A 21076-nucleotide genomic window follows, 5' to 3' on the forward strand; every position below is an offset into this window, starting at 1 on the left:
TCTCATATTTGCCTGATCTTAATTTTGGGAAATTTAAGTAGCCTAGGTTTAAGATGGCTTTTTCCATCTTTAAATTTGCAAAAGTTTCAGATGCCAGAACCAGTTTAATTTAATCTCTTGGCTTAATATTTGCCTGGCTACAAAAGTAGTACAAATTTAAACCCTAAACAGTGAGTAGGTCTATGGTAGCAAATTCTCAGGAGATACTTTTGTTTCTCCACTTGGCAGAGAAAGACCAATTTCACTGTCAATTTCCAGCCTCTCTTCTCCATGTGAGTGTGGCTCCTTATAGTGTCCCAAATGAATGCGGGATTCCCTGCTCAGCCTCCTGCGTGGCATAGGCCCCAGACCTAATATTCTTTATCCTGGTATGTGGCATCAGTCCTCAAAGCTCTATTTTACTAGGAACTGCATTTCTCTCCCCTCCCCGACCCAACACAGCCCAGCTTTCTGCATCTACTTACCACTCTGGTTTCAACTCTAATTATTTTCATTTTAACCTTATTACATTTATTACGTGGTTGGGTATTACTAGCCTTTGAAAATTTCTCTCCTTGCACATTTATTAATATATTTAAAGCTTTTGTTGTTGTTCAATTTTAATTTAGATGGCTTTTCAAACTATCTACTCTGCCATGCTCCCAAAAGCTTATGTTTGGTTTCCTAATTTAGAAAAAGAAGTATTTCTTCTTCCTTTTCTCTCCCTTCCTCCTCCCTTCCTTTCCCCTGGAGACAGAGGCCTGGCTGGAGGTAAGGAAGGCATGGGAATGAGAGGCAGCAGGGCCAAGGATGTGGCTGCAGGGTGTGGTGGCCAGGAGGCAGTGGTGGAGAGGAGGTGGCTATGAGACCAAGAAGACAGAAACAGCTATGGAACTGAGGACCAAAGAGACAGCTGGCATGATCTAAAGATTGGTGACATGCAGCAGGATTGGACAAATAAATAAATATATTAAAAATAATAGGAGCCAGGTTTTTTACTGTCAGATAAAGGATTAAAAATATAACAAAGGTCTACACCCATGGCACCCTGAACAACTCGATCCCATCTGATCTCGGAAGCTAAGCAGGGTCGGGCCTGTTAGTACTTGGATGGGAGACCACCTAGGAAGACCAGGTGCTATAGGCGTAAAAAAATAATAATAATAAAATGAAAAATAAAAAATAGGGATTGTAAGCTGACAAGGTCTTTGCAATCTGTGAGGTCAACCTAAGGTTGCTTTGCCTAAAAAAAATAAATAAATAAATATAAAAATTCATCGTATAAAAAAATATATATAACAAAGGTTATGGCTAGAAATAACTCTAGGTGTTAGACCGGAATTAGCAATATCAGTGTGAACTCGGGGTTTTTAGAATATTAATGCATGTGTTTATAAATATATATCTATGTCTTAGCTCTGTACAGTAACATAATATAAATAAGTACACCACACACCAAAATCTTACATTAGAAGATACCATCATATATTAGAAGGAACCAGGACTCCTTGAGAAAATATCTAGTTCCAAGGGTGAGACAGGGAAATATAAGATGAACCTGACCAGAATTAAAGGAATGCTTAAAGAACAACAAAAATACTTCAAAGGGAAGGAGAAACTAGCTTGAATAGACTTCCATGGGTCAAATTTGAAATAGTATTAGCAACAAAATGCCAATAGTAACAGATTAAAATCTATTATTGAATAAAATAAATATCTGTGAGTCCACACTGATATAAATGATTAAATGAGAAAGAAGGAAAGGTTGTTTATAATCGAAAGCCAACTAATAATAGAAAGCACCATCTGGCAATCAATAGACTGGTAGTTGATTTAAGCAGAAGTTGTCTTAGAAGTAAGGGCTGGTAGGCGACGGTTTGCTGAGGAACAGGATAAATGGTTATCAATAACAAAAGGAAAAATGATAACTTTGCCGCAGAGAAAACTGAAATACACATCATGATCAAGTGACCAAGGTAACATCATCAGTGATGAGTCAGGTCAACACTGTGTACCTTCAGATCAGATAAACCACAAACAGCACAGCTTTATTTCCACATGCTAAGCCCGGTCATGAGTGAACACTAAGTGGATCTAGACTGTGGGACAAACTAACACTGCACTGTCCAGTATTATAGCTACTTGGCCATATGTGGCTATTGAGCACTTGAAATGTGACTAGATCTAACTGTGATATGCTGTTTATATACTGAGTTTCAAAGATTTTGTATGAAAAAAAAAGTAATGTAAATGTATAATTTTTTACTAATTATATTGTAAAATTATAACATCATACTACAATGGATTAAATAAGTATATTATTACTATTATTTCACCTGGTTCTTTTTACTAATGTGGCTATTAAAATAATTTTAAATATATACATGGTTCATGTATTGAGCAATGCAGTTCTGTAGAATGAAAGGCTTATACTGTACTGTTTAAAACTATCATGTATGTGAAAGACAGAGAAGAACTATTCCAATTGAAGGAGACTAAAGTGACAGGACAATTAAAGACACAATCTGGGTCCATCCAGTTTCCTCACAACTAGAATGAGGCATGCATTCTTTACAAGAATACCACAGAAGTAAATGGTTGGTATATATTTGAATGAGAGATGAGAGGAGATAGAGTAAATGCAAGAAATGTTAACGATTGGGAAATCTCGGTGCCTGGGATACAGGAATTCTTTTGTATTCTGTTAACTTTTGTGTGAGTCTGAACTTTTTTCAAAATAAATAATAAATATACCTGTGGGTAAAATGAAAGATAAAGAGGAAGCAACGATGGAACTACAACTCACAAACACTACAACAATAATTATCAATGTCACATCAGTACCAGTGGCTCACCACACACTGTGGCTCAGACAGAAGAAATGATGATTTGTATACAGTTCTCGGAGCAACAGTTAAAATTCCACTCTCTTCCCCCACTCCATTCAAGAAAAAAATCAGGATGCAAGTAGACAAGATGGATTTGTAGAAAGAACAGCCTTGAATTTGCTTTAATTTATAAAAGAAGCAATGCCAATATAAACTTTGACATTTCATCTAATATTAGTATAATATTGCTCCAAGTATATAACCACTCTACAGATGAGAACTGCTGGCTTAGACTAGTTGTTTCAATGGTAAGACCTTTCATATTCTAAATTTTTTCAAAGAATATCATACAATAGTAATTCCATGAATTTTCATTCAATCTACAGATGAAGTTAGGTTACATATGGAATGTTATAGACTTTATTTATTAGACTGCACATGTCCTAGAGATCTGTAGCCCACATATTAGGAATCACTAGGCAATAAAAACATCTTCAGGATTAGTTTTGTACTGACCCTTTGTTCTGAGCTACTTGAGGTTATTTAGACTCATCATGCTTACCTCTTCCTTATGTGAAGAGTAGCTATCTTTCACCTTCCTATCTGCTTTAAAGGATTCTCTATTTTGACTCAATTAGGGCTATAATATTCCAAGTTTCTATATGCCCGAGGTAATATAGTAAGTGGCAGAGACAGGATTCACACCCACTGTCCAGATCCAGTAGATAATCTTAACTGCTAGGTCTCTGAAGTTAAGTGACTCACTCAATGGAATAACCAGGACATTGGTCCTCTAATTACTGCCTAAACTCTCTGCTATCCTATCTGCTTTCATAAAGGATGTTGGAAAGAGAACACCAAGGCTTTACAATCCGTAGGAGAGAAAGAATAAACATTCCTTACATAACCATTGAAAGTACTAAACATATCATGTTGTTTATCTTACAAAGATGAAATGTGAAACCTCATTAATTTTTAAGTAGCATAGATTTAATAGCATAGATTTTCACCATACTGAAGTAAACTAAAATCATTTGTCACCCTCCTATGTAAAACCCTTCAGTTATTTCATACTACCTTTCAAATAAGGTCTAAATTCTTTAGCCAGGCAAACTTCATGAACTGACTGCTGTCTACACCCCCTTCTCCTGCCACCCCTACCCCCATCTCCATCCCCCAGACCTACTACTCATGTTGCATGCTCACTCCAGACTCCACATATATTGAAATACAAACATGTTCTCCGAGTCCCTGGGCATTTGCATAAACTGAACACTCTGACCAGAAAAGCTCTTCTTTTGGTTTAGGACTGTTCTCCTGGCTGCCTTGGCCCCAAATGATTGTATTAATGATGTTTTTTATTTTGTATATTTTGATGCTTTGATATGTCAGCTGAGGACTTGCTGACACTGGAGAGACTGTCTCTTTGAGGATTAGCTGATTTCTCAAGATAACAAACAACTATCCAAGGAGCATGCTTTTTACATGCAAACTAAGCAATCCAGAGCCCATGCCTTCTTTATCAGCTCTTATGCACCTGCCCTAATCACTCCAGGGCTAGGTAACAAAAAACTAGGAACTGCCCCTATGCCACAGAGCCCACTGAAATTATTCAACTAGCTAATCCTAAACTTACTTATCCTGCCTGGCTCAACCACAAGGAAGGTCCTTTGCTCATGTTCCCACCTCTCCCCACCTCCTGAACAATGCTGGTACTTCCCCATGTGGTCCCCAGTGGTACGGCATGCCCCCTCCTCTTGGGATCTCTGAGTATAACAAACTATTTTTCAATGGCACTCATCTCCTGATCTGTTGGTCTCATCATACCTAAATAATAATAAGACCAATACTTTAAAACTTTGTGGGTTGATTGCTCTTGATTTTTTTGCTACCACCATACCTTGGACAGGTATGGTGCACTTTCCACATCCCAAACTGCAATCCTTTATGGAACTGTCTCTACTGATTGCCTATGAGCTTCCTGAGAAACTCTTTCATGTTTGCATTTTCAGTATCTAGCGAACTGCCTGTCACAGTGTAGGCTCTCAATAAATGCTTGATAGATGAAGCATTTAATTAATTAATTAGTCCTAGAAGCCATTGCATGTTAAGTCACTTAGATTTAAATCTCATCATTTTTCAATTAGCCTCTCCGCTTATGACACATATAAATCCAGACACCAAATTTATATGTGGTAAATTAAAACTCATCTCATTGGTATATATCACTAGTTAACGTAAGCATGAAACAATACCAACCATAGTAGCAAATATCCAAGTTGAAAACAAGTTTTACAACAGTAAAATATTATTATTAGGTACTAAAATGTGTATGAAAGAAGTTCTAAGCAAAATTATGAAATGGAGCTTTACTACCTCAATCTTATACCATTCATCTCAACCCCATGAATGTGAGGGTCCATAAATTCTATTTGATATTAACTTACAAAAGGAAGCAATGACCTCCATATATTTAATGTAAATTATCATTTACAATTTATGCATTGTTATAAATCACAATGTATAATTTCATCTATCATGTTCTTAAAGGGAGGGAAAATCACATGTAACTGAGGGGCTACTATGTGCCAGCTATTAGTCGAACTATAGAGGTTAAACCTCATGATAATCTTGCAAGTTAGGTGCTGTGGCAGCCCTGCATCTTCAGGGATGACATGTCAAAAAAGATCCCAGCCTCCTATATGACTCGAAAAGGGAAATAAATTCACATGAAAAGTTAGTCCTGTTTGGACAGAAATAGAAGGAAGAGTCTGAAAATAGAGAATGAAACAATGCATGCCTCTACAGAAAGAGAAGATAGAAACATTACAAATCATAACAATACATGGGAAAAGATGTCAGTGTCTGGATTGAGATGATGCAACAAAGAAGTGGTCATCCAGACGCCACACAGGAGGGAGTGGGCAGCCAGAGGCCACCTGCAGGTGCCAAGTGAGATGACTTAGGGGGAGGAGGTGTAAGCAATATAGCTCGGTTTCTGCTACAGTATCTTGAACCCAACCAGCAACCCCTAAAATACCAGAACCATGTCTGACACAGACTTTGTGTTCTATCAATATTTGCTGAATGAATTAATTTATTAACAAGTTAAAGAAGATTTTTCAAACAGTTTAAGTTGTTAATTTAAGTACAAATCTTAATGCAAAATCATCTGGCTGTGCCACTGACAGACCCATGTTTGGATCTCATAAAAACAGGCCCCAAAAACCTGCTGTCATGGCTCTTGTCTGTCATCTTAGGAGATACAGCTGTTATCTAAGGAATGACAGAAGAGGTTTTTTTTTTTTTAATTCTGAAATATCCTATAGGACATTTAAGGCATGATAAGCAGAACACGTGTGGGGATCCATCAGCTTGTTTTCATTTTTTATTAATGTTTGTTTTTCTCTACCAGCATTAGAAAGGCCATTGGTTTCCAATTTACTTGTTTTCCAAGAAGATGTCCCCATGGCCGCCTCAGGGAGGAGAACAAGATCTGGACTTCCCACTTCTAAATAGGCACGGTTCTGGCTTTAATTCATATAGTGAGCCCAGGTAAGATTTTATTTTAACAACAATAATAACTGACAGGATTTGGGTTTTCTTTTTAAGTTCATAATGTGTGAAGGTCCAATCATTGATACTACCACTTAGTAACTATGTGATCTTGGGCGAGATACTCTGCCTATCATTGCTTCAGTTTCCTTATCTGTAAAAGAGACATAATAACAGCACCTAACTGAGAGGGTTGTAATGAGAATTAAGTACAGAGAAACTGCTATCTCCATATTAGGTACTCTCATCATTATCTCACTTAATCCTTAAAGTGGCCCCTATGTGGAGGGCAGTATTACCATCTCTCTGACATGGACAAGACAATTGGAAATTAGAAAGTCACAGTCTACAAAAGATGGAGCTGAAATTCAAACATGAATCTAGTCAACAGTGGAGCCTGTACCCTAAACTGCACTCTACAGAGGTGAACTGTAGATTTCACAGATAAAAAGAAATTTGAAAATCACAAATTTAGGTCTTTTAATGAGGAGGTAAAGTTCAAGTTGATTTTCTTTAAAAATGTTGACTTTAAAGCTTAATGTTTTAATGCTGCTTAAATAAAGTTAGCTATTTTAAATGGTGTATGAAACATTTCCAAACAAAAGTAAGAAGACATGAGAATGACATAAATTAGCGTGGGAAGAGAAGCAGAAAGATGCATAAAGATCAATCATGTCTTTTACATTAGCAGAAATATTGCAAGGACACTCAAGAATGCACATTTAAATTCTTTTTGAAAACTCTTTAACTGGTTTTCCCTCTTGCAGCTGCGACCACTTTGGTTGTATGCTGCTTTAAAAGAATAATAAGCCTGCCTTTGTCCACAGAGGCCCAGCATCACCTTTGACTTCCTGGGTTAGCCAGGAGCACAGGGAGCTTTACACCACATGTCCTCACTCAGCTTTCAGATTGCTACATCGAGTCCTGCAGGGATGGTCCTTTATCTTTCATATTTGAAGAAAAATTTTGCTTTCTTTTAAAGGGTCACAGTGTTCACTAGTATTTGTCTTTCCCCATTTGACTTTGAGATATGATAAATAATAAAACAAAAATCAATTTCTAATGTGAAAAGCTCCCTCTACTGAAGTTTTCTGGTCTTCCTTCATTGGCTTGCCTTCAAATACTCCAGACTTCATAGGTCTGGGGGTTTACGGATGCCCAACAAAGATACGCCATGTTTACCCTTGCTGAACTGTGGCAACAAGATTTCTTGAGAGGAAGGTGGAAAAGCCGAGTTCAAGTCCTGTCTCTACAGACTGGTCGTGTGACTTCAGGTAAATTGTTTTGGCTCTCTCAGTCCCAATTTTAACAAAATTCAAACAATGATAACAATAATCATTCATCCATTCAGTCACACTCACGAAGTACCTACTTATTGCCAGGCTCTGGGAAAACAAAGGTGAATAATACAAAATTTCTAAATTCAGCTGCTCACAGTCTATATCAGGAGAAAGACATCTAAATGAACCGTTGGTGAGAAAAAGGGGAGGGACCTTGACAAGAGATGCAGGAGGAGTGACCATGAATAAAAGATGCCCAGACTTAGTTGGAAACCACACATTTTTCTACCTCATGAGTTTATTGGGAGGGTCACATGACATAAGGAGTTGGAATCCTTTGAAAACTCTAAAGAGCAATTTTCATGTGTGGCAGATGTTGTGGGTACCTTGCCCATATCTCCCGCCTTTGTCACTTTAATGAAAACTGGGGACTTAAAGCTCTAGCACCTGTGAGTTTCTGCCTGAGGGATTTTTCCTACCTCCAGAGCCTGCCTGTTTTAACACCTGTGCGGCAGCTGGCAACTGCCAAGGAATCAATACCCACCCACCACCCCATACCCAGAGCAGCCCTCAACCAAACAATTACTGCTACTCCCTCAGCCCTCGGGTAGAATAACCAAGGCCTAAGTTCTACACTAGCTGCTAGAATTTCCCCAGCAGGAATGAGCCTCAGTTTTCTACAGTAATAACTTGCTTATTATGCGCCATTTATTGGCTGCCTTCCCTTCCCGTGTCATTTCCCTACTCCCCTCAACGAGATTTTTTCACCTGCCAAACAAATACTTGCACGTGGATCCTTATCCCAGGATATGCTTCTGAGAAAACTCAAACTAAGACAAGACGTAAGCCAATTTTTATTATTATTTTTCTATATCATTTTTAAATGTGATGGAATTATGTACACTATTTTGCATGGAAAAAATCACTGCTTTGTCTTTATAAAATCCTCTTCTGCATAGTTAGGATTTGATCCATTCTAGCCATTAGAACACAATACTTGCTTAAGAATTTCTAGAATCCATGTGACCAACACTGTTCTGGCTGAAGCTTTTATCTCTCATCTGGACTCTACAACAGTCTCCTAGCTGCTCTCTCTGGCTCCAGTCGTTCCCTCCCCACCACAAATCCATCCTTCTCACTGTCTCCAGAGACATCCACCTAGAAAGTAATTCTGACCAGAACACTCCCAGCCCAAACAGCACTATTGTGTAAATTTCAAAAGGCTTCTATTACTTACAACACTTTGCTTCTACTAAAGGAAAATTGTTATAACATTCTGATATCTGTAAAACAAGACACTTGCCGGTTATTTTCAAAGAAATTGACAAAATAAACATACAAATCTGCGGTGTCGATGATGTGTGATGCCCACTTAATTATGCATTCTTGTGCACTGTACAACCTGCACAACAAAACAGAACTACTCTGGTTCTGACAACTCCCTGCCTCACCCACAAACTCCTCGTCTTTTCCCAGCACATACCATGAGGTTCCATGTTTCCATGCCTTTGTTTATTTTGCTGTCCTCTCTACTTGGGGACACTGACCTTCTCCTAGCCTGCTGCTAGCGATCTTTTAAAATCAACTGAGCATTTGCCAGAAATAGTATCTGAACTACTCTCACATAGCCATATGTCCTTCTTCTGTGCTCCCTCTAATTCTCATTTGTTACTCGACTTTTGCATTTAGCATACTGGGTTATAATTATCTGCTCATGGGTTTGTCTTCTGCAGTGTCTTACTTTTCTTTGCATCTCCAGAATCTAGTGAAAGTCTTGGCCTAGAGTCAGAGCATTTAGAAAGCAGTGGAATGTGGAATGTGGAGATTGTGAGGGAAGGCTCTGCAGTCAAACAGACCTGGTCAGATCCTGGTTCTGTCACTTTTTAGTTATGTGATCTTGAGCAAAAAGCCTCTCATCTCTGTATCAGCTTCCTTGTTGGTAAAATGGAGATAGCATCATTACAGATAAGACATTGTCTATAATTAGCATAATACCTGATAGCAAGCATACAATACATCTTAATTATTATTTTTATTATAAGCTCAATAAACATTTAAGAATGTGCCTCCCTTTATACCAAACAGGCAGTCTTCTATGAAAAACATACTTTTTGTTTGATCCATCTGTATAATCAGAATGGTGGTGAACACTGTACATACATTAGTAGATTTTGTCTACACAATTATTCTGCTAGAAAGGTTTTACTATCTGCCTATTACAAATGAGGAAATCAAGAAGACCAATCAGTGGCTTGTGCTCAGTCACAGGAGAGTTAAGTGTCAGAGGATGGGCCAAATCTGGTCTGTGTGATTCTAAGCCTGTGCTTTTGTTTGAGCTGTGGCGGCATAGAAGAGGGGCCTCACTGTCCAAGGGCAGGTTCAGAAAGTCAAGTGTGCTGGTGGACGGGGCAGGGGTGTGAAGAGAAGTAGTATGCAGCTGGCTGAAAAGCTCAGCCGACTGACCATAAATACTGTAAATCCAAAGAACAGTTTTTATGGCTAGTTTAAAGCTTTCCTGTGTAGAGAGTCAGGAGATGAGATTAAAAGGGAATGGTGATGAAGACTTTTAAGATACACTCTCTTTTTAACTTGCAAATATGTGATACAGTATGATTAGTCACCATGCTGTACATTAGGTCCCCATGACTATTATTTTTTAACTGGAAGTTTGTTCTTTTTGAGTCCCTTTACCCATTTTTTTCCTATGTATGGTGATAGATGTTAACTAGACTTGTGGTGATCATTTCCCACTGTATTCAAAAATTGAATCATTATGTTGTAGACCTGAAACTGGTATGTTATATGTCAGTTATATCTCAATTTTTAAAAATAAAAATAAATGAAAGTCTGGAGCACTTGATAAAGTTTCAGGTTCCTGGGTGCACTTCAGGGAGAAAAAGAAAAGGTGGGGGGGTGGATGCACAGTCAGGAAGGACCTTGGGTCCTAAGCAAAGACTTTTAACTTTATCTTTAAAACTGCACAAAAGCAGAGACCTTAAAAAGACTGACCAACTGGGACTCTCATTCATTGCTAATGGGAATAAAAAATGGTACAACCACTTCGGAAAACAGTTTGACAATTTCTTCTAAAGTCAACCACAGACCTATCACATGACCCAATCATTCTACTTCTAAGTAATAACGTAAGAAAAATGAAACCATACATCTACAAAAAGACAATAATATTCTTAGTAACTTTATTTGTAAGAGCCTTAAACAACACAAATGCTCGTTAGCAGGAGAATAGGTCAAAACAATTGTGCCTTTTTCACACAATAGAATTGTACTCAGAAATAAGAGAGAGCAAACTATTAATATACTCAAGAACACGATACATCTCAAATATTATGTTAAGTGAAAGAAGTCAGACTAAATGCATATACTATATATTTTCATCCGTATTAAGTTCTAGAGTAGGCAAAGTTAATCGATAGTGATAAAAATCAAAACAATGTTTGCCTGTTTGCTTATTGGGGGGTATGAATGGAAAGAATCATGAGGGTATATTCACTGGGATGATGGAAATGATCTATATCTAGATAGTGGTGTTGGTGGTTAACAGGTATATAATTTTGTCAAAACTCACCCAACTGTATACTTAAATTTTGTGTATTTTACTGTATGTAAAATATATCTTGAAAAAATTAAAAGAGCAAAAAAGTACATCATGAAAAAGGAAGTGCCTTTGGCTATACTGTCTAATGATTGGGTATAAACTATATTCTTATTATCATACCAATTAAGAGTTCAGTAAAAGAACTCGGTTGCGAGAACTCTTACAAAGTTTCTATTCATTCGTTCTTTAACAAATATTTACTTAGCCCAGCACTACCACTTACCATCTAGATAAATGACTCTCAGTGCCTCAGTCCATTCATTTGTGAATTGAGTTGCATGTGGACTAAAGGAGCTAATACATGAAAAACAGACTAGTGCTGGCATAAAATAAAGACTAGATAAATGTTGGTGATTAATATTATTACACTCAGTTATGTGCCAGGCTTGTACGGTATAAACAATAATAGGACATAGTTCCAATTCTAGAAAATTTATGATCTAGAAAGGTGAACAATAAATACATAAATGAATATGCTTGGTACAATAATATAATTTGAAAAGTGCTTTGAGGACACAAATGACTAACTGTCTTGCAATGGAAAATCTATTCTAAATGACAATAATCAGCCACCTAAATCAAATCAAGTTTGAAGAGTTATCTAATGATTTTCTAGTATTATCATTATTATAACGATACTTCTTGTTGTTGGCATCTGAAATTTCTAGCTCCCAGAACTCAGGTCTGTAACATCTTTTCTTTTGTGTGCTGGCGCATTTCTAGGTGACCGCATCCTTTCATGATCTGTGATGCCCAGTTCATGTCTCTAAGCCCAACATCATGCTTGAATTCCAAATATAGAATCTCATACTGAGTACCTTTAAATTCAAATTCTCCATTCTCAGCCCAAATAGCTCCATTTTCCCAGCTGTTTAGTTCAAAAGTTTTGTGTTTGCTTGCCTCTTTTCTGTTTTTCATTCTCATACCAATAATCAACAAATCCTGAAATTAGTCACTTCTTCCTCAAAGTCCTATGACCTCTTTTCACCTAGACTACCATAATAGCTACCTAAGGGATCTCCCAGCTTCCTCTCTTGCGCCGCCAAAAGCTATCCTCAGCACAACAACCAGGTGATCTTTTCAAAACATTAAAGATCCATGTCCATAAACTCCATTTGGTTTCCTTCACACTGTCACTTTCATGGCCTACAAGGCCCTAGACGATCTGACCTGGCTTACCTTTCTCCCCTCTTCTATTACTCTTCTTCTCACTCCCTCCACCCCAGCCACACTGACCTCCTTGCTGTCTCCTCAATGTGCCAAACAAGCTCTTACCTCATGGCCTTTGCACATGCTGTTCCCTTTGCCTGGAATTCCCTTTCTCCAGATAACGTCATGGCTTACTCCCTCACTTTATTTGAATCTCTTCTCAAATGTTACCATCATAGCTAAAATAACACATATACCCTCACGCCAATCTCTAACAGCTATACTCTGTTTTTTTTTTCTCTAGTGCCTGACATTCTATTCTATTGGTTTATTGCCTTAGCTTGAATACAAGCCTCATTGTCAGAGTCCCAGTGCCTAGAACAGTGCCTGACACACAATAAGTGCTCAATTGGATAAACGAATGAGTTACTATTATCTTAGCTATTGCAGAACTTCATAGTGTACAAAAAAGTCACAAACAATATTTTAATAATCCCCCTAACAATTTGTCGTACACATTTTAGAAGTAAGTTACGAGTTAGCTTAGTACTTTTTAAGTCCCTTCCTCAGGGTCATGCAGCTCTTAGTCACACAGGTCAAACCCTGGTCTTCTGCTTTCAAACTCAGTTTATTAATCATAAAATATTGTTAAAATATATAATGATCTGTTAGTACTCCTCTTGACATTCACTCGTAGTATCTCATTTAACTTTCACAACAATTCTTTGAGGTAGGCGCTCTTATGTTTGTTATTTTACAGATGAGGAAACTAGGGCACAGGTAAGTAGCTTACCCAAGGTCACAGAGCTAGTAGGTGGCAAAGTCAGAATCTGGGTCCTGGCAGCATGGCTCCAGAAACTTGTTCTCAACCAACCAGCTCACTAGCCATAGCCTGTGAGTAAAGAGTGGTAAGTAAACTGCAGAACACCAATGGACAAGTATCAAATTTGCACTAGGACTTTCTCCTACTATGAAGCCTTTTTGCTTTCATTGTGTATAGCAAAATCTTTCTCTTTTTCTTTAGGATCATAAGGTGGAAAGCATTCATATCTCAAATGCAGTTTACATTATCTTGTTTTCTGCTTTTCATCCACTTTTAAAATGTCTGAAACATTTGTTTCTGAATTGAGAGGTCACTTAGGAATCATGGGAAGGGCTCATGGACTTCCAGCAGTTTGTCTTTGTGCCTACTTTGGTAGCTTTGTGATACTTTCATGGTCATGTGCATAGACTGATATTCCCTTAGAGCTTCAGATTCCACCTCCTCCCTCCTCACCCCATGACATGCCTTGTTTCATAAATTCTCACCTTCAATTTATCACATAACCTACTTTGTGGAACACTCAATTTCTTTCTTTTCTTTCTCTTTTTTTTTTTTTAAAGTAAGAATCTATTTGATTGGATATGATGGCACCAGAGGCAGAAAAGTGACAAAATCTTAAATGGTGAGAAATCTATCTCAGCTACCTGGATTTTGAGAAGCAAATTGTGATTCCCTGACTTACTTTGTATTGAACTGGACAAGTTAGATGAACTAAAGAAGCTTTATTGACTTGTCTACTTGCCTCCAAGTCAATCAAATGTCTGTGAATGCTGACTATTTTCTACTCTTTCTGGCTATTCAAATTATTAACTTAAGTGTGTGCATAAAGTTACACAAACATAGGCAGACACCCTGAAATTATCAAACCCCTCAGCTCTTAAATAAACAAGCACTCAGAAGTTGAAAAACAAATCAACTATTTTGATTGTTTCCTAGTTCTTTGTAACATAAAAGTTCATAGCGCTTATCTGGTAATAGACTATGAGTTGCTGCCAGCCAGCATGTGATCTGTTCAACCAGGTATCCCCAATCTCTGGCGCATAGTAAGTGCTCACAACAGTAGGTGCTTAACATGGTAGGTACCTGATAAATATATGTGGAATCTCTATTACTCTGTGTTTTATTGCCTACTTACAGACTTGTGTCACACACTTCACCCCACCCCACACACACACAAACACAATGGTGGTTTCTTAAAAAAGAGAAATTATGTCCTATTCATCTCTGCATTCCCAAACATAGAACCACTAGGTAGTAGGTGATCATTAAATGATCACTGAATTGAACCGCAGAAGGATTTTAACTTGCATTCTTTGTTTTATTTGTCCTCCTCCCACCCACTCTTGCATATTTGGCTTTCAGGCCAGAGTGCCTAAAACCATAGCATCAATCTAATCAAATACTTGAAGGCCAGAGACCTTAAAATTATTCAAATCAAGTTCAAAATTACATTTTAAAATTTACCCTGGCCATTTCATAAGTAGATTTAACAACTAGCTAACTGTTATCCCAGGAGGGAAAAAAAGCATAAGCTTAATGAATTTGGTCAGACATACTGTGTAACAGATGTCCAATGTACTGCCATGAGCTTAAATCATAAATATGATGGCTCTGTTTGGCATGGCAAAAATATATTAGAAGTGTTTTATCGGTCACTGGGCAACTTGCTAGATAGAAGAGGAATGATCCTGAAAAATGCAGCAACTGAGTTTAGTTGCATCTCAAAAGGAGCCCTGGAGAAACACAGATAATCTGCCTGCAGTGATTCATCAAGTTGGTCCTTTGTTTCACTAATTTGAGTGTCAAGTGCAACCATACAATAAAGAATTGCCAAGACCTGATAAGATTCTCCTCTGGCTGCTGCTCTCTCTGCCTTAACAATTGGTACTATTCAAGCCTAAAGCACAAATTGAATAAATAGCTTCAAGGCTGGCAATGTTGGACAGTGTTTTGAATTTTTTGTTTTTCCTTGTAAGTCTACGTCCCCATATGTTTTTTGCCTTTCCCCAAACACATTGCATTGATAGTAACAGTTGCACCAATAATTTTAACTTTCTTAATATTAAGTATGGGAGGATGCCTCACAAGTTAAAAATAGTTCCTGTTGTATCATCGGTCCAGCCATGGATTAGTGAAGATTAAAAAAGGATTGTAATGCCTTTTTTGGCCTTGAGAAACCTCTTATTATGCCTATGGTTCAGTTGGCCTGCTGATCATTTCCATCTTAATGTAATCTTTAACATTACACTGCTGCAGGTGAGGTGTTAAGTAATATATTAAGACAACTATTCTCACGGAGCAATTTCACAAGAAATATGTTTTTAGCTAAATTAGACATTTAACAAATGCCATTTGTAATTCAACAGGGTTAGTGGAGTATCCTTTAAACAGGCTATTGGTGTGAATTTCCCAACATAAAAAAAAAAAAACCTTTTAAAATTTTAATTGAAGTTCTGAATGTGAAATTGTGCACTCTCAGTGCAATAGACCAACCAAGGAGAGCACCAAAGGCCTTAGGAGTCTTATAAAATAAGCAGTAAGCAGTTTTATCTCTAGGAGCCAGAAATCTTTCACTAAAATTATAAAGAATCTACAGGTCCGGTTAATCATGTGGATATGATGTCCTGAATGTTTTTATCCTTCAAAACCATTTATATGAATGCTAAGAACCTCAAAGATCCAATAGCAATATAAACTGTAATATTTAAAACATACTAGATGGAAATTATGATATAAAGATTTCATGAGAATAACTGGATTTAAAAAGTAAAATTAAGGGAGAAGAGAATATTAGAAAGCTTGCAATTGGAAAACTGAAATAAGTAATTTTTTGGAAAAATTATTTTGTGACATTTTCTAATGCAATGAACATAAATACAAAAGCTATAAATAGGGCTAATGACATAGGGAAGTTGACTTGTTTTTATCAAAATCACAAAACAGAAATTTTAGTTTGCAAATTTTCAAATGGTATGTTCAGCATCGAGTTGGGTTCTTTATTATTATTATTATTATTTGATGACTTCATAAAAGAAAATAAGCCCCCGGACCAAGAGGTGGGTATACTGGCATCGTTAACTCTCTCACCCCAGAAATTCCACTGGACTGAAAAGAATATTATTTGGGGGCGGAAAAGGGGGATACAGAGGTCTTTAGGACCCAGCAGGCGGCGGCAGGCGGCAGTTGTGTAGATCGTTGAGAGACTACGAGGGTCCGGTTCAGTTTTAATTCTGTCTCTAATCTCAGCAACAGCGGCGCTTTCTGGGTCCCGCGGCTCCCTTGCCCACTCAGCCGTGGCTCGCCGCCGGGCGAAAATCAGAGCCTCACGCGCCCCATCACCCACCATGGAAACCCTCCAAGAAAAAGTGGCCCCGTATGCGTTTGCCTGAGGATTCCGCACAAAAGAGATGCCCAAAATGAAGACCCTAATGGTGAGTCATTTGTTGCAAATTCTCTGGGCAGAGGAGGGAACCCCTGGGCACAGAGTCCATGGGGCGCACGGGAGAGCTCCAGGGGCGCCTAAACCTGCGCCGCGAGGTTGTCTGTTACAAAAGGATAACTTTCCACCTGCTCCGCGTCCCCTCCCGATTCCGCGGTCCTGCCTGGCTAGGAATCCCAGAGCGGCGATGGGAACTCGGGTTGCCTCGGCTTCCGTATCTCAGGCTGGAGGTCCGAGAGGCCAGCGGACAGATGTAGAAGTAGTGGAGGGTGGGAGCATTGCTCGAGGGATGGGGATGCCCAGAAGCAACCGTCTGGCAAAAAAAAAAACTAAGAGGGGACAGGAGGGGGGACCTTCGCAGACTTTCTTGCTTTCCTTGTCGGATTTCAAACTTGCAAGGATCGCTGAGGTAAAGACCCCTGGGTTCAAGGAAGGGGAGGGTGCAAGGGCTATAGATTCCAACCGGCGCGTGGGGGAGAGGGCCCCCTCCTCAAAGTGCGAGTGCACCTCTGCCCTCGCCGCCAGCGCTCTCTCCCTCCGGTAACCGGCGCCGCGCAGCACCTGCCCTCTGTCGAGAGATCTGGGAGAAGGCATCAGCCGAAAGCACCTACGCGCCGGGAGCATCCCCTGCCGTACGCACCGGGACGGTGTCGCCTCTGCCCGGGCTGCGTGCGGCCGGGGCTAGGACCCGGACCACCTGCCCCAGCACCTCACCCTCCCATCTGACTGTCTTGCCTGTGTCCCCGCCGGGTGCGCTCTTCCTGGATCGGCTCTCAGTCGCTCTTCTCTGCTCTCTCCCGCCCGCCCGCAGCGCCATGGTCTGGCAGTGTGTTTAGCGCTCACCACCATGTGCACCAGCTTGTTGCTCGTGTACAGCAGTCTCGGCGGCCAGAAGGAGCGGCCCCAGCAGCAGCCCCAGCAGCAGCAGCAGCAGCAGCAGACAGCGGCAACAGGCAGCGCTCAGCCGTCGGCAGAGAGCAGCCCCCCGTCGCGCCCCGGGGCCCCCGCGGGACCGCGGCCGCTGGATGGATACCTTGGCGTGGCGGACCACAAGGTGATAGCTCGCTTGCCAACCTGCACGCCATCCAGCCTGGGGATCCCACCCACCTGAGCTTGACCCCTTTCCCGGAGCTAGGAGGCGCCGTGAGTAGGTGCCATTCGGAGGCTGGAAGGGGGAGCGGACCCATTGAGGTGGGGTGGGATAGTTCCTACTTGGTAAGAATTCCTGTTTGGAAAAAGATGCAAAGTTTTTCAGGGAATAGAGATTGGATGAGTGGATCCCAAAGCCTAATTTTCTAACAGGGACAGGCCTTGGAACTAGAATCCTCTGATCCCCATAACTGCAGCTGCCGGTGGGTGCTGGGTTCCTGAAGCCTCGGGTTTGGCCGCCAAGTCATGCCTTGTGGGAGGAGACCCGGGATGGTGAGAGTATCAGCCTGAGCATTCCTCCAACAGCTATCCGGAGGGTGAGTAGCAGCCGGTCCGCGGCCGCTGCTCAGGCTCAAAGACGCCGCTCTGATCTCTGCTTCGGATTGCTCTAGGCAGAATTGCCACAGCCTTGGGGAGCGGTGCCTAGGCAGGCGCGGAAGGCTTGGGGCACAAACTCATCTTCCATTGGTTTCTAACTCATCGTTGAGGGCCTTTTTACCTCTGCCTTCAGGGAAGCCGCTGCATGGCTTAGCTAATAATTAATAAGATTTTTCTTTTTTTCTTTTTTTTTTTTAAATTGAGCCTCCTTTCCCTGGAATAATGAATCCCTGGTTTCAGTGTGTGAAGCCTCCGGGAGAATCCTAATCAAGTTTCCTGGTTCTGAAAAGATATTTTAATACAGTTTAAATGTATTCCCCATTATTTGAAGCTGCAAATATATTTTGATTAAAACACAGTTCCACTATGTGCCTGTTCTATAAAGCTAGAGAATTCTCGAAACCACCCAACTATTCTGCTTTTTATATTACTAGATTTTATGGTTGTGAACCAAAGTAACAGTTAGCGGGTGCTCTTTTTGTGTGAAAAGATTGTTCTGACCCTGCATGAAAAAGTGAAACATTTTTTCTTCCTCTGAATTATTCTTTTTTAATTAGATTTGTTGGGGTGACACTGGTTAATAAAATTATATACGTTTCAAGTGTACAATTCAATAATACATCATCTGTATACTGCATTGTGCGTTTAGGGTCATAATTTATTTTAAATGGCAATCAAAATATTTCCATTCACTAGTGCAATACATAATGCTAAGGATTTTGGAGGGTACAAAAGAATTTAAGGCAGGACTCACTCAGCCTTTATGGATCTTTGAATGCCCATGGGGACTGGGGGAACATACCATGAAATGTAAATGAATAGGTAGGTAGGTAGATAGATAGATAGATAGATAGATAGATAGATAGATAGATAGATAGATAAACAGACGGAAAGATATAAATGTATAAAAAAATGCAAGCTATAAACAGTACTGTCGGGTATAGAGGTGAGAATGACTGCCCTGGAAAGATCAGGAAAGTTTCTTTGAAAAGGTGAAACTTGCACTGGGAAGAATTCAGAGAAGCAGAATAGAGAGAGAGATTTCATTAAGAAGTGATTTGGGGAAGAGGTACTGGTGGTAGACTCAAAATCAGAAGTAGAGAAAACCATCAGCTATAGCCTGTTTTCTAAGTGGTTGATTGATTACATACTTCGTGTCTGCATGTGTGAGCGACCGATAAGGGCTAGAGTTCCAGGAAAGTTTAGACATCAGCATCTGACTGTGGATGGATGTGGTGTTTGTGAATGGTTTATGATGAATATATTGAACTCTGGGGATTATCATGGCTATTGTTTAGGGGAAACGGCTTTCTAGCTCTTGTGAAGCTTTGATTGATAAGGGTGTCAAAAGGTAAATTTGCTGAAAGCTTTGATGGGCCTTTGTGAAGATAGTCCTAATACTCCTTGTGTTCTTCTGCTGGACAGACAATGGCTAAGAATATCAATAGCCTAAGGCAAAATATGCCCTCATGTTTATTTTCAAAACAATGTTTATTCACACAAATATATTGGATTCCGTTTTCAATGTATCAGAGCCTTATTTCATTAAAATGAAGAACAACTATTTTTTTGGAAGGAATGTTGAAACTATATGAGAAAGTGAGATAACCTGTAGTAAAAGGGTTATATAAACTGTGAAGTGTATGTGAATGATAAATATGTGTGAATGTCCTTGGAATTGTTAACAGTATTATAAATGTGACCAGGAAAATCTTTGCAGGTAATTCATACTAATGAAATTATTTCATAGAAAACCAACATCTCATAAAATTCCCCACTCAAAGGGTTCAATGGGGTTTACCCTACCACAAGCAAAGGAACAAATTCGAATCTTAAAATCTACTTCTTTTCCTAGGCATTATCTCAATCATCCCAACAGAACTAAATGTAAACTGCTCAAACTGCAATCACAGACCCTCTTTGCTCTTACTATTTAGCTGGCTAGAAATTAGGCAGAGTTCCATTTCTGATGTCTATCTGAATGAAGGTGCATGTGTAAAATGTTTATGTTCTCTTCAAAAGGTGCTGTTTAATCAAGGTTATTTGGGTTCATCCTATAGTCTTGCTTTGGCAGAGATTTGTTAGAATATTGCTAGGAATTTTTTTTTTTCAATCAACATCTCAACATCTGGGATGGTAAAAAATGAAAGCTTTTCTATTCTTGTTAAGTTGCCAGATGATACTCTGATTGCTTTTTTGTTTTTTGGTTTTTGTTTTTTCACTATCACATCAGGCCTTAGAAAAATTATAGAATGTGCTGAATGCGATGACCACTAAGCCATATGCTGCTGCATATTGAATCAGAATTTTTTAACAGACTTTTTATTTGCCACTGATTTACAGAATCTGGAGAGAGTTACAGATATCATTTAGGAGAATGTTCTCATCTCCCTGGCCAGAGGTTCCAAAGTATGATAAATATGTAGTGTTTCTGTCTAGTGATATGACAGTATTAACATTATAACTCCAAGATTAAATTCAACAGGTGGTCATAATCCCCAGCACCTGAATTTCACAAATTACAGCTTGTCTGCAATGATAGTTTTGTCTCACATGGCTGCAGACTAAATTACTGTTGAGATTAAATCACTATGTGCCTTCGTTGAAAGACATGCTGCAAGTCAAGTCAGTGATGAGCAATATATGTGGAAGCTTAAAATATCACTTTCTATGGTCATATTCCCTATTTCCCCTTTCACAGACAATGTGAGCTGAAATTGTTAATTCCAGTAGGACTAAGTGAAGGCTACTTGGGATTTTATGTGATATTGAAGGCATTTCATTTTCTGTTAGATTCTTTCTCTTCATTTCCAACCCCTTTCCCCCAGATCTTTCCCCACAAATGTTTCACCAGTTTATTTCCATCTTAATACGAGTCTG

General features: G+C 39.3%; 1 protein-coding gene and 1 pseudogene across 1 annotated transcript; both read left to right on the forward strand.

The window, feature by feature from the left end:
• Window positions 1-1009: 1009 nt before the first annotated feature.
• On the forward strand, window positions 1010-1126 carry LOC120583482 (uncharacterized; annotated as a pseudogene).
• A 5164-nt stretch (window positions 1127-6290) lies between these two features.
• On the forward strand, window positions 6291-18210 carry LOC120583135 (alpha-N-acetylgalactosaminide alpha-2,6-sialyltransferase 5-like). Its single transcript, XM_039838463.1, has 4 exons — window positions 6291-6362; window positions 16477-16661; window positions 17481-17723; window positions 18016-18210. The coding sequence occupies exons 2-4, from the start codon at window positions 16638-16640 to the stop codon at window positions 18208-18210; spliced, it is 462 nt and encodes a 153-aa protein (XP_039694397.1). The 5' UTR covers window positions 6291-6362; window positions 16477-16637.
• Window positions 18211-21076: the final 2866 nt, after the last annotated feature.

The sequence above is a fragment of the Pteropus medius genome, unplaced genomic scaffold, assembly GCF_902729225.1.
Source record: "Pteropus medius unplaced genomic scaffold, Ma_sr-lr_union100, whole genome shotgun sequence".
In the NCBI taxonomy this organism is placed as follows: Eukaryota; Metazoa; Chordata; class Mammalia; order Chiroptera; family Pteropodidae; genus Pteropus; species Pteropus medius.

Bases quoted from the DNA above. Each gene is read 5' to 3' on its own strand.
- LOC120583135 (XM_039838463.1), top strand. From the start codon at position 16,638: ATGCCCAAAATGAAGACCCTAATG. The intron at 16,662-17,480 runs GTGAGTCATTTG...GCCCGCCCGCAG, and splicing joins CCAAAATGAAGACCCTAATG to CGCCATGGTCTGGCAGTGTG. The intron at 17,724-18,015 runs GTGATAGCTCGC...CCATAACTGCAG, and splicing joins TTGGCGTGGCGGACCACAAG to CTGCCGGTGGGTGCTGGGTT.